Raw genomic sequence first — 26,302 nt, 5'->3', positions numbered from 1 at the left:
CCTGAGGAGCTGCTGGGTAGGTTAGCAGCCAAGCACTTAACTTTTGCGCCATCAGGGCTCCTTAGTGTTACTCTGCATATCGCTTATCAGTATAGAAAGGTTAGCATTTTTTCATATGTTTAAAGGGCCACTGGCAATTCTTTTTCTGTGAACTATCTGTTCACGCATCTTGTCCATTCTTCCATGGAGATGACTGACAGTCCTCTTACTCTCTATTTTCAGGGATTTTAACCCCTCTGTTTATGATATAAATTGTAAATGTCTTTTAACAATTTGTCACTTTTGTAAAATTTTATTTTCTGTGTTTTCAGCCATACCAAAGTTATTATTTTTACCATTAAACTTATCAATATTTCCCTTATTGTATCTGAATTATGAGTTATAATTATGGTATTTACTCTACTTGCAGGTTCAGAAAAATCGACCAATGAATGTTTCACCTTCGTAGTACTTGTAAGGTTTCTTTTTTTTACATTAAATGTCTGATTCATTTGTTATTATCCTTGGCATAGTACAAAGAAAATCTAATACTGTCTTCCTTTATTATATACTACATTTCCATGTGCAACTGGATTGGTCTATTTTCTCCTTTTTCTATTCAATTCCATTAGCCTGTCTTTTTAAGCACCAATATCACAGTTTTAATTTTAGAGGCATAATAATATGTTTTAATATCTAGTAGGGCTACGACCCTCCTCCACTGCTTTTCTTTTTGAGGGTTTTTCTGGTTGTTTACTTACTTGCTCTTTCCAGTGAAATTTATAATCATCTTGCCTAGCTTCAGGGGAAAAAAAAATACCCAGATGGAATAATGATAAAGTTCTAAATTAACTTAAGAGAGATTGTCATACTTAGCGACGTTGAAATTAAATGCTAAGTACAAAGACTAAAACCTGGACCCAAGTCTGAAAATACTTACCATTCTCTGCTTGTGAAAATACATAGGCTGAACTCAGAAAGCATGTGCTACATGACCATGGAAAAATTTTATTTAAACAAACTTACATTAACTGGCAGAGGATCACATTCGTGTCATGTATTTTTTCTAATAGATTCTAATATAATCAATTAGAAACAATCAAAATGATCAAATAACAAAGCACACAAGACATTAGTAATACATTTGACTCACCTTCCTTTTTCAGCCATTTCACAATGTTCCCTTCTTCCATTGTAGGAGATAGTGATGGCATTAGTATCTTAATAGGATCACCTGAAATGGAAAAAAAGGAAAAATTAGCCACAAAAACACAATGTACCTCAGGAGGCAGCAATAAAAGTCAAAATAAATTACTACCAAATTCTCTCTGTATGACTGAGAATGAGAATATTCCAAAGTCTTAAAGACTCCCAACTAGTCATATTAAGTGTCCAGTAAATAGTATGAAAACATGAAATTCTCAAAGATTTTTTTTTTTAAATAAAAATCTTTTTTGGAATACTTTCAACTCCTTTTTCATAGTTCTCCAGTACTCTAAATGTATTTTCAAGCCAGTTGCTTACAAGATTAAAGGAAAAAAGGGGGTGATTTATGTTTCACCACCTTCCTCTTCCCCCTTTTATTGCTGTAAAAAAATATTTACAGGTAAAATGATCAAGGGGAGGGGACAACAAAACCAGAGCCCAATGGGTGTGAAGCAGCAATGGAGGTGTGTCTGCTTTGCACACACAAACTCCTCAACAAAAAGCCCATGGTCGAAATATGGGGTATGGGGTTGCATTGGGAAGCCCAACTATAGATGGCCTTTTTCATTTTTTACATGGCTTGATGAAGAAAACAAATAAAAACATTTACCTAAAAACGTATAACCAGCCTAAGCCTCAGCATTTAATTTTCTGAAGCTCATAGTAATAAACAGTGCTTTAAAAAAAGGCAAACAAAAACAACTACTTTCTAACAGCGTGATGATAAATGGCCAACCTCGTCTTGAAAAGTATAGCTTAAAAAAAAAAATCCCAACATGTTGCTTCTATTAAAATGTTGTAACCCTGGCATTATGAGGCAGAGTAACTCATAATCACATATGAATTAAACTGATATATCAAACAGAGTTCCACTTCAATGAAGCAAAATAAATGGACTTCACTGATTCTACATCCAGATTTGCATTTATGACAAACCCGAAGTCAATTCTCGGAAAACAAAGTCTCTCTTCGATATTTTTTATACCTTAGTTTTAGCTGCTACAATATAATTCTTATTTATTTTATGATTCTATCTCCTATTATAATCTCTCACCTAAGAGACCTTCATGTTTCCATTATTCCTGACACTAAGGACTATACTGAGAAACTTTTACATTTATTATTATTTTCTAAATTACCACATCAAAAACCTCAAGAATTTTCATATTGTAAAAATAAAAAAGAACATAATCATTCCTCATACAGTCAGCCTTCATGGATGAACTGAAATTGCTCCTCTGAATAATGATCATAAAATATAAAAACTCTGTAATAGATCACTATCCTTACTCTGAAATGAGGGCAACAAAAAACAAAGGCATTCTGGATATCTCCATTATTTGGTACTATCTCTTGATTGATTATACTGGCTTATCATGAAAGAGTAAAATAGGTAATATATTTTCTGATTAATCTAACCAATCTATCCTCAAACACTCATGCTAGAAAATCACTTTAAAACATATGCATTAATTTATTAATAACAGTACATATTTCATTCTCGTATATTCTCTTTTGATTGGCACATCATATACATCTTTTCCAAATGTATTTTTCCAGTGGGAAAGTAATTATACAATCATAATATCAGCTTTGAGTGACAGGCTGCACATAAGTCATTAGTATCTGTCCTTTAGGAGGCTGTCAACCCTATGAAGATAGTGTGGGACTTTCTAGACTCCTTGGAATTTTAACCCTATACCTAATATTATTTCATTTCACTAGAAATTAAATATAGCCTCCTACTTCATTCCATTTAGCAGTTCATTCTACCTTTCTCCTGTCAAAAGGAGAAAGGTTTGGTATGTGCACCAATTATATTTCCTACTAATACCAACTGGGCACAACTATGGCAAAAATAAGGGAGATGTGGTATCCCCCATTGGTCATGGTCATACAAATATTATTTCAATTAGTCCTCAAAAAATGACCCAAAATTTAGTTAGAATTTAATCCTGTAAGGAGCTATGGTAGTGCAATGGTTAAGCACTGGGTTGCTAACTGACAGGTCCATGGTTAGAATCCACCAGCAGGTCCATGGAAGAAAAGATATGGCAATCTGTTCTCGTTCAGATTACAGCCTAGAAAACCCCATGAGGCAGTTCTGCTCTGTCCTATAGAGTTGCTATAGGGTCACTACGAGTCAGAATCAACTTGATGGCATACAATAGTCATTTTAAGTGTTCTGTTTCTTTTTATACAGCTAACAAGTTATAGCTAACTGCTGTGAAGTTTGCCATTCTACAGTAGTTTAAAACACATCTAAAAATTTTTAAGAAGGCTAAGATGCATATTTCAGGTATAATGTATTTAAATGTACCGATTTTAAAAGTATAGTCTTACAAGTCATTCCACAACTACTTGTCATCGAGTCGATTCCGATTCATGGCAACCCCACACATACATCGCCACAAGTCACTAGAGCTGTGTTAACCTTTTCATCTCTCAATAGAATAACATAATAAATTAAAATTGTTTGCTTAAGGATATTGATGTTTTACCTGCCATATCGGGCATACCAGCAATACATCGATCACTAAATTTTACAGCAGCTTCTCTAAGCAATTCCTACGTTTCCAAATTTTCTCTTCCAATTTTTCTACAGCATAATTCTGTCTTCAACTTCAAATATGATACACTAATCTAATTTCTTGTTTCCTGAAGTATTTCTTTTATCTTATTAGGAACAAAACACTGCTACTTCAACAAAATCAATTATGTCAAAGCTTTAAATTGATGATCTATATATGAATTCTGAAAGGTCTCTGGGTTACAAAAAAATTAATACAAGCAAACTCTTAAAATACAAATGCAGAACAAATTACTTCGTGGTTAATACAAAGTAGATCTAAGTTCCATTACTCTAGCTAAAGTAATAAAGGCATTTCAGCAGTTTACATATGGTACAGTTTGAGCTTCATGCTCTAGTCCATTTGTATAACCATAATCCAAGCACACAAAAATCATGAAATGAGGACAGACCAAATGAAGAAGTAAACTAGCCAGCATTTTTTTTAGTGAGGCTCCATCCCTAACATTAATTTAGTTCTCTAACAGGGAGAGATGCAGCTCATTTAATCACATATCTCTCCAATGCAAGAACTCATTAAACAAAACTGAACCTTTAAAACTGCTGCTGAAATAAAACAATTCTGCCACCTGTAGGCTGGATGAAATAAAGCTGAATGGAGCACAGGTAATTTAAAAATCAGCACCACGACACAGAACAATAACACTGCAGCTTTGCATAAAGGCAGCTAAAGCAAACTTCGGGGGCGGGGAGGAGCACATACTGGAAAAATAAGTGCTTCTCATATAAGTTCAAATAGTTATTGTAGTGTGGTACTGGTATAAGAATGCACTTGAAAAGGTCAATAGAATACAACAGAAAAAAACAATATGCATAACAGTTTATGTGAAATTAGCATCTATAGTTCTTGGCACAGTAACAAGCTCATAAAAGATGACCCACAAACAGTACGTAGAACATGTTTCAATTTCTCCCTGTCTCCCTCACACACACGTGAAGATATACTCCAAAATGACAACAGTAGTTCTCTCCAGTTGGTGTTATAAGTGCTTTTATTTTTTTTACCTATATTTTAATAATTTTCCACAATAAATTTATCTAACTTCACTCTGAAAATCAATCCAATCCAATCCAATTCAAATCTATTCAATTCTGTTCCTAACTGCACCTGCAGCAGTTCTTCCTTTGACCCTAATACTACCCAGAGCTAGGTCAGACCTCATAAGTTAAAGAACCCAGTCCTCCAGACTGCCAAGTCTGCCCAAGACTTCAGACACCAGCTTAAAGCTTGGGGGTCCTTACAACACCCTCACTTCTCACCTGCGGGCTACAAATTCAGGGTTTTTCTACTATCCCTCAGGATGCCAGCCATAAGCTCAGGGATCCCCAGGCCTCACTTACTTCTGACCTACTGGCTCACTACTCCCCTTTGGTTTGATAACTTGCTAGAATGACTCACAAAATTCAGGAAAGCCCTATAGTGACAATTACCATTTCATTATAGCAAAAAGGATACAAATGAAAAGACCCATAGGGTGAGGTCTGGGAGGGTTCCCAACATGAAGCTTCCACGTTCCAAAGGACGTGCTACCCTTCCAAGCACCGATGTCTTTCACCAACCAGGAAGCTCTTGGAGCTTTCATGTCCAGAGTCTTTATTAGGGCCTCATTTCATAGGCTTGACTGATTGAACTCAACCTCCAATTCTCCTCCCCTAAAGTTGGGCTGATATCACCAGGTGCTTCTTTCCAGCCTGTCCAGCCACTTTCCAAGAGTCACTTGACTAGGTGTGATCTACAGGGATTATAGTTAAAAGACACTTCAACCATTGGAGAAATTTCAAAGTTCTAGAGGTTATCTCTCAGGAACCAGGGACAAAGACCAAATTCTTTGGATACAGTTAACTGTAAACCCTACACACTCCCTTCCTAAACTTTACCATCCCCCTCACTCCCTCCCAGTTGCCAGCAAGCTGACACTGACTCATGGCGACACTAAGTAAAGAATGTTTTGTTTTTAACCTAAACATACATGAATAGGGAGAAAAAAAGAAAGGACAATGGCACACAATTTTGGAACTTGAAAAGTAAATGGTTAAGTACTAATTGACTAAAGAGACCCTAGAAAGCTAAATCCTAAGGCAGCATTGGGGAAAGCTGAGAATCACTTGATTCATACCACAGACTTCCCAAAAGGCCCAGGAACTGGCAGTACTGAGGGGGTGGAAGAGGGCTAAAATAAGGATTGGGAGAATGCTGTTTGAGATGCAGTTGGAGATCTCCTCCCTCACTCCAGTGCTGGATAAGACCCTGCTCTCACTCAACAGAAGACTGGAGATTGTTTTCTCTGAAGAAGATAAAACCTCCTTGGAATGGAGGTTTAACCTATACAACTGAAGATATATAGAAATTGCAAAAATAAGTTAACTGAGAGATTAATCAGATGTGAATGAAGTTACAGAAATTGTGCAGGATGAATTAGCAATAGGTACAAGGAAAATGAAATATAATTTTAGAAAGGCAAAAATTAACTTTAGGAAAAGCAAAAAGTAAGAAAGGTAACAATCCTAATATGTGACAATATATGGCAATCCTCAGCTGTGCATAATATTTGCTTAGGCAAAACAATGTAAACATTGAATACACTGAATACAGATTGGTTAAATCTGTATAGTTATTTAACCAAGAACTGCAAAATAGCTATATTGGGAGAACGGGGGAGAGAAAACACAGGATGGCATTGATCAGTAGTAGTCCACAGATAATGTGTAAGGTTGAGTATTTAAAAGATAACAGTAAATGCATAGTCTTTAGAAATACGAAGATGGGCAAATGCCAGAAGAAATAAGTAAAAAATTATTGTTGCTAAGGAAGAAGACAGAGGTAGTGGAGAGAGGTGGGGTACAGAACCACTGAATGTAATTCATGATAAGCCTTTAAGGACTATTTGACTCTGTAAACTATATACACTTATTACTGTATTAAAATAGGTATTTTATTATTTAATAAATGTTTTATTATTTTTTAAAAAGTCTTAATGAGAAGCAGCATCCCATAATGATTTAAAGAGTAGACACTGGAGTTCAAATACAGCTCTGACACTTATGGATACTCAACCATTCTGTGCCTCAGCTTCCTCTTTTGTAAAATGGTGAAAAAAATAGATATTTGTAAGGAGTAAACAAGACAGCACATGCAGTTCCTACAATGGGGCCTGGCAAAGAGTAAGCAGGTTTCAAAAATGTTAGCTATTTATTGCTCACAGGCCGTACAGTATATGGTTAAGAGGGTGGACTCTGGAAGCATCCAGTTGGCTAGATGTATCACAATATCCTACTTAACAATTCCTTCCTAGAAAAATGAGATGAATTCACAGCTTCTTTTCACCTTCCCAAACTAAACTTAAGATTTCCTTTTTACTTTCTCTTTTACCTAATCCAGCCTTGTTCTCACAGCTAAAGTGCACTAACTCATAAACTCTGTTTTAACCGTATTTCACATTTGGAAACCAAACTACTATTAATCATGGGCAAATGTTTTACCTTTGGTGCTGCCATACTATTCATCATCATTGCTAAAGGCCAAATTAGGCATTCAACAAATACCTACTGACCTCCGGTTATCCTAGTCCTAGACCTAGACTAGACCAAGGATCTTAATCTCAAAAGGATTAGAGTTTAGATGGGAAGTCAAGGTAAATACACTAATAGAAAGGAATAGGTAAAAGTGCCATGGGACCACCAAAGAACTAAAGAACTGAGTCATTCTAGCTGATCAAGAAAGGAAAAAAAATCTATGCTAGGCAAACAAAACCAGGAGAGGGGATGGGAGCAGAAGAATTCTAGGTGATGGGAACATCCTATGCAAAAATACAGCAGTGGGAATTATAGGTTAGTTTGGCTGAAGAGACAAAGTCCCTGGGTGGCGCGAGTGGTTTGTGCTCAACTTCTAACCTAAAGGTTGGTAGTTTGAACCCGAGTGGTACTGTGGAAGAAAGGTGGAAGAAAGGCCTGGCAATCTGAGTCCATAAGGATCACAGCCAAGAAAACCCTACTCTGTAAAAAATGCAGTTGCCATGAGTCAGAATCTACTCAACAGCAATGGGTTTGGTTTTTGGTTTGGACAAAGAGAAGAATATAATGAAAAGCGCCATGTAAGCTAAAAAAAAAGTACATTGGCATGACATTATAGTACACTTTAATACTCAGTTAATGGGTTTGGTGTTATTTAAGTAGCAACGTGTGAAAATGGTGTGGCATCAGAGCTCATCTAACTTCATAATCGGGGAAGAGAATCATCGTCATCAACCCAAAGTGATTCCCATGAGCTGGAGGTCAGACATACCTCCACTCTCCAACCTTCATACCAGCCATCCCTCCCACAGCACTCTCTACTTCTCTGCTGGGTTTGAAAACTTGTTGCAATGGCCACACAGAACTCAAAAACCATACTCACAAATACGAGGTTTATTATAGAAGTAACAGGTTACAATTCAAAATACAGTACTTCGATCAGGACAGCTTCTTGGCTGTGCCTGCAGGCAGGCCACTCTCTCTCAGCCCTCTGAGGACAGGCTCCTCTCAGCTCTGGCCTCTGCCCTTCTCGGGCAAATGTTACAGTTCTTTAGCCCCGCCGACAAGTGACCAGATGTCCCACCCCATCAGGAAGCCTCCTGCCAGAAGGCACTCAGCTCTCTCACTCCATGGGCTAAGAAGCCCACTGCACCGTCTCGCACCTGTCTCCAGGTTCTGCCGCTGCCATTTGTTTGCTGCTGGATTCTGCTGTGTTTGTTGCCGCTTCTTGCCATCTTGCGCTGTCTCTGGTGTTACAGCCCTCTCTGTCTTCTTGGTCTAGGAGGTTTCTCAGCAAAGGGACCCTTGGTCCAAAGGATGTGCTCCATTCCTCCTCTTCTTCATGCTAGTGAGGTCCCCCTCCACCTTTAGGATTGGCTTCATTTAAGCCTAGTGGGATGGCAAAACTGACCAATCTCCTACAAGGGTTCCACGCACCTTATTTGCATTAGTAAAACTGTCCAATTCCCTTGATGGGCCACCAGAACCTTATTTGCATAGTCCCACCCAATCATTTTGTGAGAGTCACAAGGCCAGGCTAGAAGGGCCATATCAGAGCAATTCACTATACCGCACAATGGAAAGGCAGGATGTGATGCAATGGTTAAGCACTCAGCTGCTAACCAAAAGGTTCAGTGGTTCAAACTCATCAGCCATTCCATGGGAGAAAGATGTGGCAATCTGCTTCCGTAAAGATTTACAGCCCTGGAAAGCCTATGGGGCAGTTCTACTCTGTCCTATAGGGTTGCCGTAAGTCGGAATCAACTTGACAGCAGTAAGTTTGGATTGGTTTTGGTAAGAGAAATAACCACAATAAAAATTGAACTTGTTAACAGTTCCACATATATGGCTAACATTCACAAGGCTGTAATTTACAAAAAAAGAGTCACATATCCTTTGAAGTGGTCACAACTATAAACCTGTGGAAAAGCTAAAATAATGAGCCTTGAGATCCTAAGTACGAAGTGAAGATATCCATGAATGTGTTACCAATTCTCCTCTACTCACTTAGACCATTTGATCTGAAAGACTGAAGGGCACCTAGAGACCAGATCCTTCTAAAAGTCTAGATCTTCTAAAAGTCCAAACTTCATCTCATCAGTGATGTAGAGAGATGGAAGCCTGGAAGTGGCATCATTTGCAGTTCTGAAAGATCACTTCAGGGCACAGGACAGAATGGAACGGAGGAGGAGAAAGACTGATGACAGAAGACCGATTTGTTCACTTGTTCAAAAAATATTTATTCGGCACCTACTGGGTGCTAGTTAGGCATTCTTCTAGAAGTCGGAGATATCAAAGTGAATAAAAACAAAAATCCCTACTTTCATGGAGCTTACATTCTAAAGAAAATTAGAACAAGTCCAGGAGAGCCAAAGTACAACCTTCAGTATATGCCACCTGAATTTAGAGACCATCTGTGGTGTGACTACTTTTACGTGTGGCCTCTCTAGCCGTGGTCTTGTAACTCCTACTCGGTGATTGGGCGGGACTGTGTAATACAGTAATTGTGGCCCACCAAGGGTACTAGTCAGTTTTGCCTTAAGAGAGCCAATTCCAGAGCAGAAGGAAGAGCCTACCACCACCAAGGAAGGAGAGACCAGCAGCAGAGACCTGGCAGCAGGAGACGGCGTGGTGGGCTTCCAGGAGAGAGAAAGCTGAGTGCCTTTGGGCAGAGACTGAGGGCCAGGGAAAGGCATGCCTACAAGAATGGCTGGGAAGAGGCTATCTCGATGGAAGAGCTGTATCCTGAGTGTTCCTGAGCCTGAATTGTAACTGTTGCTTCCCTAGTAAACCTCATAATTGTGAGTATGGTCTATGAGTTCTGTGTGGCCATTGCAATCAATTACTGAACTCAGCAGAGAAGTAGGCGAGTGCTGTGGGAGGGATGGTTTGCATCAGAATTGGTAAATATAGCAGAGAGAGGAGGTGTGTCTGACCTCCACCTCATAGGAATCAGCCTTGTGCTGCTGATCTTGCTTCTCCTTCCCCCTTGTGAAGTTAAAGGAGATTGGATACCACCCCATGCTGTTTTTACACCATCTCAAGAATAGATGTGACACACTGAACACTAATGACTGAAGACCACAGGAGTTGTGGAACAACATGAAGGACATCATACATGAAGAAAATAAGGGTCATTAAAAAGACAGGAAAGAAAGAAAGGACCAAAATGGATGTTAGAAAAGACTCTGAAAGTTGCTCTTGAACGTCAAGTAGCTAAAGTGAACAGAATAAACAATGAAATAAAAGAGCTGAACAGAAGATTTCAAAGAATGGCTCAAGAAAGCAAAGTAAAGTATGATAATGACATGTTCAAAGACCCGGAGTTAGAAAACCAAAAGTGAAGAACATGGTCGGCATTTCTCAAGCTGAAAGAACTGAAGAAAAAATTCAAACCTCGAGTTGCAACAGTGAAGGATTCTATGGGCAAAACACTGAAGGACACAGGAAGTATCAAAAGAGAATGGAAGGAACACATAGTTGCTGTACCAAAAAGAATCGGTTGACGTTCAATCATTCCAGGAGGTAGCATACGATCAAGAACCGATGGTAATGAAGGAAGAAGCCCGAGCTGCACTGAAGACATTGGTGAAAAACAAGGCTCCAGAAATTGATGGAATACCGATTGAGATGTTTCAACAAACAGATGCAACACTGCAAGTACTCACTCGTCTATGCCAAGAAATTTGGAAAAGAGCTACCTGGCCAACCGACTAGAAGAGATCCATACTTATGCCTATTCCAAAGAAAGGTGATCCAACCGAAAGTGGAAATTATCGAACAATATCATTAATATCACGTGCAAGTAAGATTTTGCTGAAAATCATTCAAAAGTGGTTGCAGCAGTACATCAACAGGGAACTGCCAGAAATTCAAGCTGGATTCAGAAGAGGATGTGGAACGAGGGATATCACTGCTGATGTCAGGTGTATCCTGGCTGAAAACAGAGAATAATAGAAAGATGTTTATCTGTGTTTTAGTGACTATGCAAAGGCATTCGACTGTATAGACGACTTGACGCACTTACTGACGAAGATCAAAGACCACAGCCTTCAGTATGGATTACACCTCAACATAAAGAACTCACGACTGGACCAATAACCAACACCATGATAAATGGAAAAAAGACTGAAGTGGTCAAGGATTTCATTTTACTGAACCAACAGTCAAGAAATCAAAAGACGCATTGCACTGGGCAAATCTGCTGCAGAAGATGTCTTTAAAGTGTTAAAAAGCAAAGACGTCACCTTGAATACTAAGGTGTGCCTGACCCAAGCCATGGTGTTTTCAATTGTCTCATATGCAAGTAAAAGCTGGGCAATGAATAAGGAAGACCAAACAAGTATTAACGTCTTTGAATTACGGTGTTGGTAAAGAATACTGAATATACTGTAGACTACCAAAAGAACGAACAAATCTGCCTCGGAAGAAGTACAACCAGAATGCTCTTTAGAAGCAAGAATGGCAAGACTCTGTCTCACATACTTTGGACATGTTATCAGGAGGGATCAGTCCCAGAAGGACATCATGCTTAGTAAAAAGTAGAGGGTCAGTGAAAAAGAGGAAGACCCTCAATGAGATGCATTGGCACAGTGGTGCAACAATGGGCTCAAGCATAACAATGATCATGATGATGGCGCAGGACTGGGTAGTGATTTGTTCTGTTGTACATAGGGTCATTCTATTGTACACAGGGTCGCTATGAGTCAGAACTAGAGGGCAGCTAACAACAACATTCTAAAGGGGGAAGGCAGACACACAAAATGAACAAATAAATAATATATGCCTGGTGATGATATGAACTAAGAGAAAAAAGGTAAGGGGAGAAAACAACAGGGTGGGGAGGTATTTTATTGCTTAGGGAAGATCTACTTTGATAAGATGAGCAGAATTAAATGGAGGAAGGAAGTCACACAAATATCCAATGGAAGAGCTTTCTAAACAGAGGAAACAGCAAGCATGAAGAATGAACAGAGTACGTTTGGTATGCTGAAAATGGAGCAAGGGAACCACTGTGCTGGAGTGGAGTGAGTGAGTGAGGAAGAGACTGATAAGAGTGGAGGACAGAGAAGTGGAGGGCATTTATATCATACTGGCTTTGTAAGACATAATAAGGAATTCAGATTCGATTGTGAGTTCGATGGGAAGTTCTTGGAGGGTTTTCAGCAGAGTAGTGACATGACTTGAATTACAACTTAAAGGGAACACTCTGAAAGCTCTGTGGAGAACAGTTTGTATAATCTGCTGGGAGGATCCTGGAATAATCTAGATGAGAGATGATGGTGGCGTGGACCAGTCTGGTTCACAGTGATAGAGGTGGTTAAGAAGTGGTCAGATTATATTTATTAAAAGGCAGAGCCAACAGGAATTTGTGATAGAATAGATGTGGAATCAGACTTACTGGTCTAACAGAGACTGGAAAAACCCCAAGAGTATGGCCCCCAGACACCTTTTAAGTCAGTACTGAAGTCACTCCTGAGGTTCACCTTTCAGCCAAAGATTAGACAGGCCCATAAAACCAGACTAAATGGGCACACCAGCTCAGAAGCAGGGACGAGAAGGTAGGAGGGGACAAGAACGCTGGTAATGGGGAACTGAAGGTCAAGAAGGGGAGAGTGTTGACATGTTGTGGGGGTGGCACCAATGTCACATAACAGTACGTCTATTAATTATTTAATGAGAAACTAATTTACTCTGCAAACCCTCATCTAAAATACAATAAAAAAAATAGATATGGAATATGAAAGTGAATAGTTTGAGACCAAATGGTCAATAGTTACCCTAAAGCAAAGATGAGAAGGTAATGGGGGCAAGGCAGGGAAACTAGATTAATGGAAACGGAACAACCAGAACAGAAATGAGAATGTTGACACTTGTAAAAAATACAACCAATGTCACTGAACAATGTGTATAGAAATTGTTAAAAGGGAACCTAATTTGCTGTGTACACTTTCACCAAAAAAAAAAAAAAGTGAATAGTAAAGGATGACTCTAGTTAGGAGTAGAAAAAAGGAACTAAAACAAAATTAGATGTCACAGCTTCAAAAAGAAAATTTTTTCTTCCTATAAAAAGTGCTCAAAGAGCCTTATAAGCTATATAGACTGGATTGCTATTTAGCTATTCAAATGTAAGACAGGAAAACTCCATTAAAAATCAGGTCAGTTAAAAAGACCCTGTCCTTACTCTTGCAAAAGGTACTGGCCTAGGGATAGGATGCAGAAAAACTACACTTGATTCTTCCAAGAAATTATACTTGATCCCTCCCCATCCCTTAGTATGAGAACTACCACATATATATACACAATACAGTGCTTAATATTTTAAATGTTAAAGCTGAGGAATAAACAAAGTACAATGATTGATGAGTAAGAGTAAGGTGGGTGTGGAGGGTATCTTCCTTTTGCCCTTCCAGATCTACTCTTCAAACCTCCCCCACACTACTATATGGGCTACACCAACAGGCTCCCTTCTGCTTTGCCTTCCAGTTGAGTTCAACCAACGGGCAGCACAGGCAGGAGACAGATGGGAAAGAGGAGACTGGAGTCAGGGTATATATTTCCACAGCTCCATTCCCTGAGTCACGAGGGGTGGCTGTATTCTTTAACTGAAGGGCAGAGTCCTGTCAGAGCTCCTCCCACAGTCTCTCCTTGCAGTTCCAGTAACTGCTCGCTCCCCTTCGGGCCTAGGGTTGGTGACAGCACCTTGCTCTAACTAGCTCCTTGGTGCAGCACAATCCCTAGTGGTTTCTTTACACTCAGAACTGACTTACAAAAAGGTCACTTTAGTAAACTCTCCTCAAATTACCCAGTTTGAGGGTGCTGTTTGTTTCCTGCCAGGACCCTCTCAAATTCATGGAAAGACTAGGGCAGGTGGCATCTAAGGAATGAGAAAGACTTCAAACCAAAAAGAAGGTCATTTCATTGGAAGGAACAGCATAAGCAAGAGAGAAAGAAAGTACAGATGTTTAGGGAAAGGTCTGATGAGCCTAAATGCACAACTAAATTTAACCTAACCCAGATCTCAATCAAGATTTCCTTCTGACTTACTATGTTGCTGTCACTTATCTAAATGCATCCACTAGTCATTTACCAGTTACAGCTGAGAGGACCTGACCATGTGTGTCAGAGAAGAATAATGCTCCATAGGGTTTTCAACTGCTGATTTTGGGGAAGTAGCTCCCCAGGCCTTTCTTCCAAGGTGCCTCTGGGTAGATTTGAATCTCCAGCCTTTCAGTTACCAGCCCAGTGCTTAGCCGTTTGCATCACCCAGGGACTCCTTACTTACAGTTGGAATTCCTATATTAAAAACATCTTTCTTGTTCTCAGATATGTTAAATATCCTTGCAGGTATCACAACTTTTTGCTGTAGAAAAAGAAAAAAAACGTTTACAGAAATAGTCTGAAGACTAGGGAGTATTTCCAGATAAGTTCAAAGGGGTCTTTGAGGCCCCAGGAATCATATACAAAAGTTTGCATATATGCATTTTTCTGAAGTGGTAAAGCTTTTATCAGTTTTAAATAGATTTGTGCCCCTCTAAAAACCAGTGCTAGTAGATTACCAAGCAAGCACTCCTGAACTATAAACTTATCAACCATAAATTCTTCCTAGCAGTGCGGTGGTGAAATGGTTAAGCGCTCGGCTGCTAACCGAAAGGCTCGCAGTTTGAACTCACACAGCGGCTTCACAGGAGAAAGACACAGCGATCTGCTTCCATAAAGATTACAGCCAAGAAAATCCTATGGGGCAGTTCCACTCTGTCACACGTGGTCACTATGAGTCAGAATGGAATTGAGGTACCCAACGTTTCATTTAATACAAAAAAAGTCCATGATTTACCCAGCTGCAGAAAATCATCAATTTAATCACTGTTGTCTGAAATTTAATTTGCTCTTACAACAAAATGTATAATCTCCTATTATATGTGTTTGTTTATTCTTTTGCTAGACTGTAAGTGGTGTGAGTTTTTTTACCCTTGTCCACGACTGCAAAATGAACTGGGATTCATACAGAATTTCAATTTTACAGTTTAATACTGTCATGGATCGAATTGTGTCCCCCAAAAAATGTGGGTAGCAGCTTGGCTGGGTCATGATTCCCAGTATTGTATGACTGTGTTATCTGATGTGATTTCCTTGTGTGTTCTAAACTCTACCACTATGATGAGATTATATGTGATCTCCTCATGTGTTATAAATTCTATCACTGTGATGAGGTTACACTGATGAGGTTGACAAGATTAGTGTCTTAATGCAATCTCGTTTGAGATATAAAAGAGAGAAGCGAGCAGAGACACATGGGAACCTCACACCACCAAGAAAGCAGTGCTGGGAGCAGAGCGCATCCTTTGGACCTGAGGTTCCTGTGCTGAGATGCTCTCAGACCAAGGAAAGACTGAGGCATCACAAGGACCTTTCTCCAGAGCCAACAGAGAGAGAGAGCCTTTTCCTGGAGCTGATGCCCTGAATTTGGACTTGTAGCCTACTGGACTGTAAAGACAATAAATTTCTCCCTGTTAAAACCATCCACTTGTGGTATTTCTGTTGGAGCAGCACTAGATGACTGAGACAAATACTAAGAAGGCCAGTATTACAAACTGATACCTCTTCTGAAATTTTTGGTTTATTTCACTCAGAGGAAAAATATTCTACAGCCCCAGACTACCTAACAATTCCAGACAGCCTCCTTACAAATGTGCCATTGGATACCAAATGAAAGTGTATGATAGAGTCAACAGATTCCATAAACAAAATGGGGTGTGTAGTGATATATTGTTATACTTGGTAGGCACTACTACATAGGGTCCCTTCGTGGTGCAAAAGGTTAACCAACTCGGCTGCTAACCAAAAGGCTGGAGGTTGGAGTCCACACAGAGGCACCTTGGAAAAAAGGCCTGGTGATCTACTTCTGAAAGATCAGCCATTGAAAATCCTATGGAACACAGTTCTACTCTGACACACATGGGGTAGCTATGAGCTGGAACTGACTCCAGGGCAACTGGTTTAGGCAGTTAATTTACTATGGCTAATTTACAATTTAAATATTACTAAAATTTGTTTAAAAATATACCTTCAGTTCATTAACATTATAGTGGAGACCTACTTAATTTCCCTGAGCCTTAGTATTTTTATCCAACAAAAATGCAAATAAAGCTAACTCTACTAGGCTGTTTGAGAAGTGGATAAGGAGTTCTAGGAGGTGGTAAGCACATTATGTATGTCATAGCTCATAAAAATGCTGCCAACACCTTTCAAGGAAGCCAAAACTCCAAGTGTACTTCCAATTAACAGATTTTTAAATCCTTGAAAGATATGTGAAAAAGGAAATAGTTCAATAAATGTACTTAATTCATATAGCCTACAGATTACCAAATAGTTACTTAGTTTTATGAAACTACGATTTCTACCGAGGTCAAAGAAAAACTGGTTTATATATAAGGGAAGACACTGTAAACTCATGCTTTGTAAAACAAACAGTTTAAGGATTGCCACATGTATTCAGCAGGGCAAAACAAAAATTTGTAGGTCAAAGTCATAAGGAGATAAACTTTGGCTCAGTATAGGAAAAATTCCAAAGTTTACAAATAATTTACGGCTATCCAATAACACAGTGGGCTTCTGTAGTAGGCAGAATAATGGACCCCCCCGCCCCCCACCGCCCACAAAATGTCCATGTCCTAACCTCAGAACCTGTGAATATGTTATGTTAAAAGGTAAGAGGTAAGAGGAGGATGAAGGTTGAAGATGGAATTTAGGTTGTTAACTGATTTCGAGGTGGGGAGACTATCCTGCATTATCCAGGTGGTCCCAAAGCAATCACAAGGGTCCTTATAATTAAGAGGGAAGCAGGAGGGAGTGTCAAGACTGATGTAACACTGAACGACCATTGCTGGCTTTGAAGACGGAAGGAAGCCATGAGCCAAAGAATCCAGGCCACCTCTGGAAGCTGGAAAAGGCAAGGAAACGGATTCTTGGCTAGAGCCTCCAGAGGAACACAGCCCTGTCAACACCTTGATTTTAGCCCATGAGACCCGTTTTGGACTTCTGACCTCCACAACCGTAAGATAATAAATTTGTGATGTTTTAAGCCACTAAGTTTGTGGTAATTTGTTGCAGCAGTAGTAGGAAACCAACATAGCTTTCTTGGGCAGCAACAGGAAACCAACACAGCTTCCTTGGGATGTAATCCCGTGTCCTTACAAAAGATGTTCAAGCAGTTAGACAAGCTGTTTGTGCTGTGTGTGTGTGGTAGGAGGAAGGGGTTAGAAGGCTATGATGCATCAAATAAGGATTGCCTAAGTGAGTTTCTAAAAGCAGGAATCCCTAAACTGGGTCTAAGGAAAACCCCTGAAATTGTATGCATATATTCGTACGTCCCTTTCTCTGTAGAAAGGCTCTAGAGCATTCAAAGATTTTCAAAAGGACCTGTTTCATAAATAAAGAAAACTCTTCCTAGATTATTTCCAACACTGAGCTTTTAATATTCTATGATTTTCTCAGGTAGTATGTCTTAAAGTGTAGTCCATATCAAAACTCAACTAAGGGTGTTTTTAAAACGCAGGTTCCTGGGCTACATCCCCGACAGAATCTTGGGGAGCTATAGAATAATTCAATTTTTAACAAACTTGGGGAAGGGGTAAAAGGGATTCCACTGCTCCAAGGAATATTTTATGAAACATTATGCTGAAGAAACTGAAATAGTTTCCATCATCTAATATTTGGAAACATCACTTATTTTTTATGAGCCTCAGGTAACTCAGAATATGTAGATGATGCCTACTGTGCCTAATTTTTAAAACAAAAACTCTTTCTGTGGAGTGCCAGGAATGATGATTGGCAAGTAACAAGTAGGTCAATCAAAAAAAAACAATCAAAAAAACATTAATCCTATTTCCTTCTGTCCCATGAAAGGAAAAATATTACTTTGCATGCCAATTTCCTTTTGTCAACATCATCACTAAATCACAGTGTTCTACCATAAATTTCTTGATGTGATTCTCTTCCTAACAATGGGAGTGTAACTCAGACCTCTCTCTGTGATGCCGTAGCCATTTACAAACTAAGCCCGTTACGAGTCATCCGTGGGGCAACTCGACTGGCCTCTAAGGGAAAAATCTCCCAATAGAAATGGGCCTAGAGAATGAATAAGAACGACTAACAGTGGCTTTTGGCTCTCAACAACCTGGGTAAGCCTCCCCCAGTACGAGGTGCTTGACAACCCTAAACGAAGGTGAGGCGTGACTAGTTGCGGACCTCAGAAAAGGGCGTTTAGGCCCTCTCTCCGCTGCCTCCCAAATAACCCAAATTTCAAAGCAAGGTCACAGAGAAGTGATACAAATGAGGGACCAGGAACGGAGTCAAGTTCTCCCAACTCCCAGGAAAATCTTTTGCAGCATGCACCAGGCCAAGCCCGAAGAACCCTCCCTGATGAAGAACCAAAAGAACAGGGAGCCTCGGGCACCTCCACACCCAGACGCACGCCCTGAGTTAGCCCTACTCCAGCCCACTGCTCAGCTGCAGAGGCTCTGAGCGAGCCCCAGCCACTCACCGTGCATCCACTGCGTGCTGTGAAACCATCTCCAATTAGCTACGCGGCAGCCAGAGCACCCGGCAGCCCCCTTAACCAGCCCGGGGCTTCGGCGGCCGCGGAAACCCAGGAGACAGCGTAACAGACGGGGATCACAGCCTAGCCTCCAGGAGGCCGCCATTTTCCCGGCCTTCTCACAGGCTGCCCGCTGCACAGCCTGATCGCCCAAGTCCTCAAGGCCCTCCCAGGCCCCGCCTCCAACCTGGTTGACCCCACCCCTCACTGCCAGCCGTGCCTTTGGGTCTCAGAATTAAGAAGCCCTCCTAGCCCCGCCTCCAAACCCGTTGGCCCCGCCCCCTGGCCCGCCAGCCGCGCCGCCGGAACTCCCAGTCGGTGAGGGCCCCTCAGACTCCGCCTCTCGCCCTGTCCACCCCGCCTCCAGGCTGTCCTCAGCGCCGCCTGATTGTATCTGTGGGCTCGCTGTGCGAACGCAGGTGGAGCTCCCGGAGCAATCCCTTACGAAGATCCGAGGCGGCGGGACCCTCTTGTCCAAACTATGTCTGGCTGTCATGGTCCGGAAGGTGACTGTTGCTCGCAGCGATGCCTCGCTCAGGTAGGGGCGATGCCGCAGGTGTCCTTTATTCCGATGAGGCAAGGCGCTGATGGGGCGCTGCGGCGGGAGCTTGGTTGTGGGTCTCTCAGGGTCGCCAGCCAGGCGTGGAGCCCTGGGGCGTGGCTTCGGGCCTTGTACCCTTGCACCCCGCTGCCTCCACTCGCGGAGTTGAGGCCACTGCCCGCGACAGTCGCCGCTACCCCGGCTCTGCCTGGCGGGAGCTGTTCCGCAACATGAAAGAGGAAAAATAACTGAATGAGCAGTGCATTTGGGCGTCTTAAGTATATGTTTTAAAACCACATTTTAGGAAGGCAGGACAAGGAAGGAGAAGTCCTGGAGTGGAACTGAAGCTAACACTTTGAACTCCTCGAACTTATCATTTTCTGCCGTCTGGAGACTATCTCGACGTTTGGCACACAGCAAGCACTCAGGAAACGTTTGTCGAACCGAAGCTATGCCTCAGTAGCTTGCACTTTTCCTTTGAGCAGTTGCTGCTTGCCTACCTCAGTTTAGATTGATTATGGGATGATCATGAAAACGATTCTTCCTTAAGCTGAAGTCAAAGGAACATCTATTCAGACTGCATATATTTTTTATTCACTCATAGATGCCGGTGATCATGATGAGGATGATGCAAACTGGGCATCGTTTCCTTCTGTTGTACATGGCGACCTTATATACAACAGAAGGAGACGACGCCTAGTCCTGTATCATCATGATCACTGGCATGTTCAAGTGCATAGCTGCAGCAGTCGTGCCAGTCCATCTCACACAGGGATCGGTGGCCCTCTACTTCACCAAACATGTTGTCCTCTAGCGATTTTTCCCTTCTAGTGATGAGTTCAAAGCAAGGGAGCTGGACAATGTTCTGTTGTGATCCATAGGTTTTCATTGGCTAGTTTTTGGAAGTAGATTGCCAGACCTTTCTTCTTAAGTCTTAGTCTGGAATCTCCACTGAAACTTGTCCACCGTGGATGAACCTACTGGTATTTGAAATACTGGTGGCATAGCTTCCAGCGTCACAGCAACACGCAAGTCACCACAGTATGTCAAACTGACAGATGAGTGGTGGCATTCACTCATACATGGCAACAGTTTTATAGAACACCTACATTCCCAGGCATTAGAGATACAATGGTAATTAAGACAAATGACCTAGAGTCTAGAGGAGAACTAGACAAGTAAACGATTTTAACACAATATGATAAGCCCTGTTTAAGAGGCAGGGAAATTCCCCTACCTGGAATTAGCTCCCATTATACTTAGGGCTGGAAGCCCCAATTAAAAAATAATAACATCCAGGAGGTTTTATTGCTAAACACTTATCAACTATTATCCTGTTTGACTAAGTGACTCTCCAGATTAGCAAAGAGGACCTTGAAGATAGAATTCTGGACAGGCAATATTTGGATGGATGGGGGAAAGGTCTTGGATGCAGGACAGATAACTCAAGATGGTTCCTAGGCCAAGTGTGCGTAGAGATCGAGGAGAGTGATGGCAACCTATTGGTAGGATCATCGCTAAGCTGTATTAATGCTGCCAATAAATAAATCTTGGTGCAGTGTCATCTAAATGAGCAATAAAGAAAGCTTTAATCAAGGGACCTAAGAATAAACTAGAATTCTCAAACTAGTTGTCTGCTTATCAAACATGGCCCACAGACAATTCAGTCAACTGGCATGTTTTGTTTGCTCCACTGAATGTTCACAAAAAATTTGAGCCAACATTTCAAAATCCGGAAGATTTCTGGCTTCTCTTAAAAATTGAGAACGTCTGGTGGCACTGGGCCCTTATTCCTACAGGACATGTGTTGGACAGGTTGCCAACAGCTCCCACTACTCACACTAGATTTGCGTATAGACTTAAATAGGCTAGCTCCGTAGACATTTGTGTTGCCTTGTTAAACAGACAAAAACAGCAGTAGGAAAAGTGTTAAGAAGTCATAAAATTTCAGTGTCGTTTTAGGGGGTTTGTGGACAATCAAAAGAGAGAGTCTCTTCAGCCTTAAAGAAAGGTAGAATTCAGTTATAAGTGATTAATGAAGCAAATATTTAATGAGTGCCTACTACGTGTCAGTCATTGTGGATTTAACAGAGTGCGAGCTAGATCTAATTCCTTCCCCCATAGAGTATGCTGTGTAGGGGGAGATAAAGTAAGTAAAGAGGCAACGACAGTATGACATTGTACTATGGTGGGGATGTTCAGAGTACCGTAGGAGCACAGCTTTGAATGGGTTAGAGAGGGCTTCAGGAGGAAAAGAAAGTATCAAGTGAGGCCTAAAGGATCAGGATAAGTAACCTTGTAAAATGGAGGTAATACTTTTCTAGATAGAAGAATAGAAGAAATAGCATGTATAGAGTCTTAGAGATAAGGGCATAGTGTGTTCTCTCATTGAGAGAAGTTTGGTGTTATTAGAACATACAATAGGGGCAAGGGTTGACAAGAGATGAGGCTAAAGAGGAAAGCTAGAACCAGAATCTATGGGGCCTTAGAAGCCAAACTTAGAAATATAGACGTTTATTTTAAGGACAGGAAATAGATCACCAGGCCTTTCTTGCTAGTTTGTCTTAGTCTGGAAGCCTCCACTGACAGACAAGTGATGGCTGTGCATCAGGTGCCTTGGCTGGAAATCAAATCCAAGTCTCTTGCATAAAAGGCGAAAATTCTACCACTGAACCACTAATGTCCCCCACCTTAAGAGGTGTATATACCCCATTGCCATTGAGTCGATTCCAACTCATAGTGACCCTATAGGACAGAGTAGAACTGCCCCATAGGGTTTCCAAGGCTGTAAATCTTTACAGAAGTAGACTGCTACATCTTTTTCTCACGGAGCAGCTGGTGGGTTCAAACCACTGACCTTTCGATTAGCAGCCAAGTGCTTAACCACGGCTCCACCATACACCACCTGTGCACTACACAACTCTGATTTTTTTTTTTTTTTTCCTTTGCTATGTTGGAGCGTGGACCCAGTGTCTCAATTCTGCTCTTTTAAGGGAAATTAGAAACTCGTACTTTGTATGAAATACTCTAATTTTTAAATATTGGCTCAGATTCTTTTTAAGTACTCTGTGGACCACATTACTTCCCATGAGCCTGATTTAGTCCACAAGACACCAGTTTATAACCTCTGATAATGAGCTTTTCTTAGTACAAGAGATGTGTTCTTAATTCCACCAGTGTTTTTTGAGCAAAGAACTGTGGTGGGCATCAAGAGCATGTCCCCTGCCCTTTAGGAAATGCTTACACTTGGGGAGATAAAGCAGGTAGGAATTATTTCTATTTTTTTATTTTATTTTACCTTACTGATCACAGTGCCTATGTATGTTAACCCTGAATAAATGTTTGTTCTTTGTGTTGCTGCAACACAGGCCATCCAATACCCTGCCCTCTGTTTTCCCTGACCTCGTCGGTTCTGTTAATCTTTACCTCCCCCCACTCTAGCAACCCATTCCTATGACCATATCCTTCCCTACCCCAGTCCCCACCTTGCTACTCCACACCTCAGGTTTTGGTGAGAGGCTTGTCCTTTTGCTGCTATAGTTCCCTCTGTGTACTTTCTATCAAAGGAGCCCTTGTGGCTCATTAAGTGCTCAGCTGCTAACCAAAAAGTCGGTGGTTCAAACCCACCAGTGCATCTACGGGAGAAAAAACCTGGCGAACTGTTCCCATAAAGATTATAGCCTAGGAAACCCTACGAGGCAGTTCCACTCTGTCATATAGGATTACTATGAGTTGGAATTAATAGGACAGCACCCAACAACAACAACATCTTCTATCAGATGGTCCTCCCCACTATATTTCGAGAAATTGCCTTTACTTGAATGTCTCCCAACCAGGCTGTTAAGAACTGTTCCCAGGGGATGGAAAGATCGATCCCTTAACTGTATGAATTGGTGTCACTGTTACAGTGTCCTCACACAGCTAGCCCCTGAGCATCACGTGGCAGTCCCCTGGGGGACTTCCTTTCCCATTCCCCTAAGTGATTATTATAAAACCTCACTATCTCACATCAAGTCCTCAACTCCAAGCCTGTTTTCCAGATGATCCTGCCTCCAAAATGGAAAAGAAAATGGAGGCTATTAGGTGTGAACTTCTCAACTTTAATTTCTTTATCTTCATACCTACAGTAAAGTGTAAAGTTTAAGAACTAGGGATCTAGAATCAGACTGCCTGGGTTCAAACTTTCGTTCTGCTATTTACTATTTGGGTGGCTTTGGACAAGTTAATCTTTCTTAGCATAGTAGGTTTATTACAAGGATTAAGTAAAGTAATTCATATAAAGCCTTTAGAATAGTCTGGCACAAAGTAAGTACTCAATAAATGTTAGCTATTATTGTTATCAAGGAGCCCTGGTGGCACAGTGGTTAAGCACTTGGCTGCTAACCAAAAAGTTGGCAGTTCAAACCCACCATCCGCTTCGTAGGAGAAAGATGTGACAGTATGCTGCCGTAAAGACAGCCTTGGAAACCCCATGGGACAGTTCTACTCTGTCCTATTGGGTCACTATGAGTCGGGATCTACTGATGGCAATGGGTTTGGGTTTTTTAAATTCTTGTTATCAATACTATTCATGTTTACCTGTATCTGTACTCTCCCTTGGATACCTGGGAGGCACAAACGGTTAATCACTTGACTACTAACCATGCTAAAGTTGACAATTAGAGCCCATCCAGAGGTGCCTCGGAACAAGGGCTTGGCAATTTGCTTTCAACAAGTCACAGCCTTGAAAACCCTATGGAGCACAGTTCTACTGTGCAACACATGGGGTCTCCATGAGTCGGAATCGACTGAACAGCAACTGGTTTGGTTTTGGTTTTACCCTTCCTCCTGTCGAAGGCAAATACTTCCCTGTGCTCCTGGTTCCAGCTCCTTCCATCTCCTCAAAGACTGACCTGTTAATAGTAAAACCTCCAAAAGCCAGAACCTGTGTAAGGCGGAAACTTGTCAGAGAAGGAAAGCTCAAATATTTTCCACTAAAATGAGTGATAGAAAAGTGGTAAGATTGAATCCTATCAAAGGTAGAAAACTTGTGAGACCCGGAAGAACAAGGCAGCCCCGTTGAATTACCACAGGTTTCTCAGTAGTTAGACCTTTACTCTCCTGTATCTTTAATCTCTTCCTGTCCCCTAATTGTATTTATAAGGTTTTCACTGGCTAATTTTCAGAAGTAGATCACCAGGCCCGTCTTCCTTCTTTCCATTGGCCCTTCTTTCCATTGTCAGATACAGTGCTGGAAGATGAGCCCCAGATTGTAAAGCACTCAAATAGGATGGTGCAGGACTGGGCAGTGTTTCATTCTGTTATACGTGAGTTCACCATGAGTTGGAACCAGCTCGATGGCAACTAACAATAACAACAATCTCTCAGTTTTACCCCTTAACATGTAAAACAAACTATTAGCTAGTTACCCCCTTTAACTGTTGCCCTGTCCAGCTCCTCTTCATAGCAGCTCTTATTGAAAGAGTCAAATTTCTCTACTTCCAAGTTTCATTTCGTTCTTAACCCACTGGAATCTGGCTTGTGCACCCATTCTATTGACACAGTTCCTAACTAAGGGCATTGCTGGTCTGGTTTACAAATATAGTTGGCGTAGCAAAACCTTAACCCAGAAGAAACCACCTACCTATCTTCTTTGTGTTTGCACTGAGCAGCTGGACATTGCTGGAAAAAATTATGCAACTGTGCTGAGTGGCCACACTTCATAGTCATGATTTCATCCTCAAATTGGCACTTAACACTGCCCAACAGCCCTCCTGTGTTTCCCTACTACTAGGAATTCTCTTGCCTACTCCCTGAGATGACTATTTTACATCTTTTTTTCCCAGCCTTTCATACCCTGTCCCACACTCTCACTCAGCTGATGACTTCGTGTTATACTTAATTAAGAAAATAAAAATCATTAGATATGAACTTCCTCCCCTTCCTACCTCAAGACCTACCAATCTACCTGAACACGAACCTATCTTTTCCTTCTTGCTTCATAAAATGAAGGAAACCCAAGTCCCCTGTGTTCAAGATCTCTACCCCCTGTCATCTTCTAAAGTCACTTCTCTCCCTCTCCTTGTCTCAGACCATAAGTCAAGTCCCTTTCTGTTAGGATCGTTCTCATCTGCATGGCTTTCAGGCCCGTAGGTGATCTGGACCCTGCCCATTATGGCAAACTCATTTTCTCCCACTCTCACCACTCCCTCGTCACTCTGCTCCAGCACCTGGTTTTCTTTCTGTGTTCCTTACACATGCCAAGCACTACTCACTCCAGGACCTGCACACCTTCCTAAAGCCAGTGTCAGGACAAACTGTGATAGACTTGTCATAGGAATAAAAAAGATTGCCGGGTGTCTGGGGTTATCTTTGAGCTATTCTGCAACTCTGTACATTGTAGAATGCTGATAATAATACAGACGATTATTGTCCATAAAGATGCAGATTGTATTCAGTGGTGATTCAATTTATTATTGTCTTATTAATATTGTCCAGTTTTGCTTTACTTATAAATCCAGCATTTCCTGATTGTTTATATATGCGTGTGTGTTTTGAATATCCTTTGAACCAGTTGTAGCATCTTAACCGGTTTCTTCATTAACTGATGAATTAAATAATATCTGACCCATGTTTATTTTGTATTTGTATGAGACTCATGATTTTACCTTTTAAAAAAAATTATCAAGCTGGCGATAGGGAACCCAAGGTAGAGTAAGGATAGTGTTGATGCGTTGTGAGGTTGTTAACCATTGTCATAGGGCAACGTGTACTAACGGTTTAATGAGAAACTATTTTGTTCCGTAGACCTTCACCTAAAGTGAGAATAGCAGCACAACTGGAAGAGTGTAGTCCGTGTCGCTGAACTGTGCATGTAGAAATTTTTGAAATGGTGTAT

At 41.1% G+C, this 26,302-nt stretch overlaps 2 protein-coding genes across 4 annotated transcripts in view; one reads left to right on the top strand and one right to left on the bottom strand.

The window, feature by feature from the left end:
* The window catches only part of PDHX (pyruvate dehydrogenase complex component X), a 68,961-nt gene extending 49,939 nt beyond the window's left edge, over positions 1 to 19,022 (bottom strand). Inside the window, exons 1-3 of one of the 2 annotated variants that reach the window (XM_023738291.1) lie at positions 18,831 to 18,940; positions 14,571 to 14,648; positions 1,133 to 1,213 (exon numbers count right to left, since the gene is read on the bottom strand). In XM_023738291.1, coding sequence (XP_023594059.1) covers positions 1,133 to 1,193 — 61 coding nt within the window. In that variant the 5' untranslated portion in view covers positions 1,194 to 1,213; positions 14,571 to 14,648; positions 18,831 to 18,940. Of the gene's footprint in view, positions 1 to 1,132; positions 1,214 to 14,570; positions 14,649 to 18,830 lie in introns of both variants that reach the window. The other variant, XM_004369788.1, reaches the window with a different exon arrangement.
* A 264-nt stretch (positions 19,023 to 19,286) lies between these two features.
* Positions 19,287 to 26,302, top strand: part of APIP (APAF1 interacting protein) — a 46,648-nt gene continuing 39,632 nt past the window's right edge. Inside the window, exon 1 of one of the 2 annotated variants that reach the window (XM_023738283.1) lies at positions 19,287 to 19,422. In XM_023738283.1, coding sequence (XP_023594051.1) covers positions 19,366 to 19,422 — 57 coding nt within the window. In that variant the 5' untranslated portion in view covers positions 19,287 to 19,365. The remainder of the gene's footprint in view (positions 19,423 to 26,302) is intronic. The other variant, XM_023738282.1, reaches the window with a different exon arrangement.

Source organism: Trichechus manatus, unplaced genomic scaffold, assembly GCF_000243295.1.
Source record: "Trichechus manatus latirostris isolate Lorelei unplaced genomic scaffold, TriManLat1.0 scaffold00006, whole genome shotgun sequence".
Taxonomy (NCBI): domain Eukaryota; kingdom Metazoa; phylum Chordata; class Mammalia; order Sirenia; family Trichechidae; genus Trichechus; species Trichechus manatus.
The sequence above is the reverse complement of the archived record's forward strand: the minus strand, read 5'-3'. Positions and strand labels throughout refer to the sequence as shown.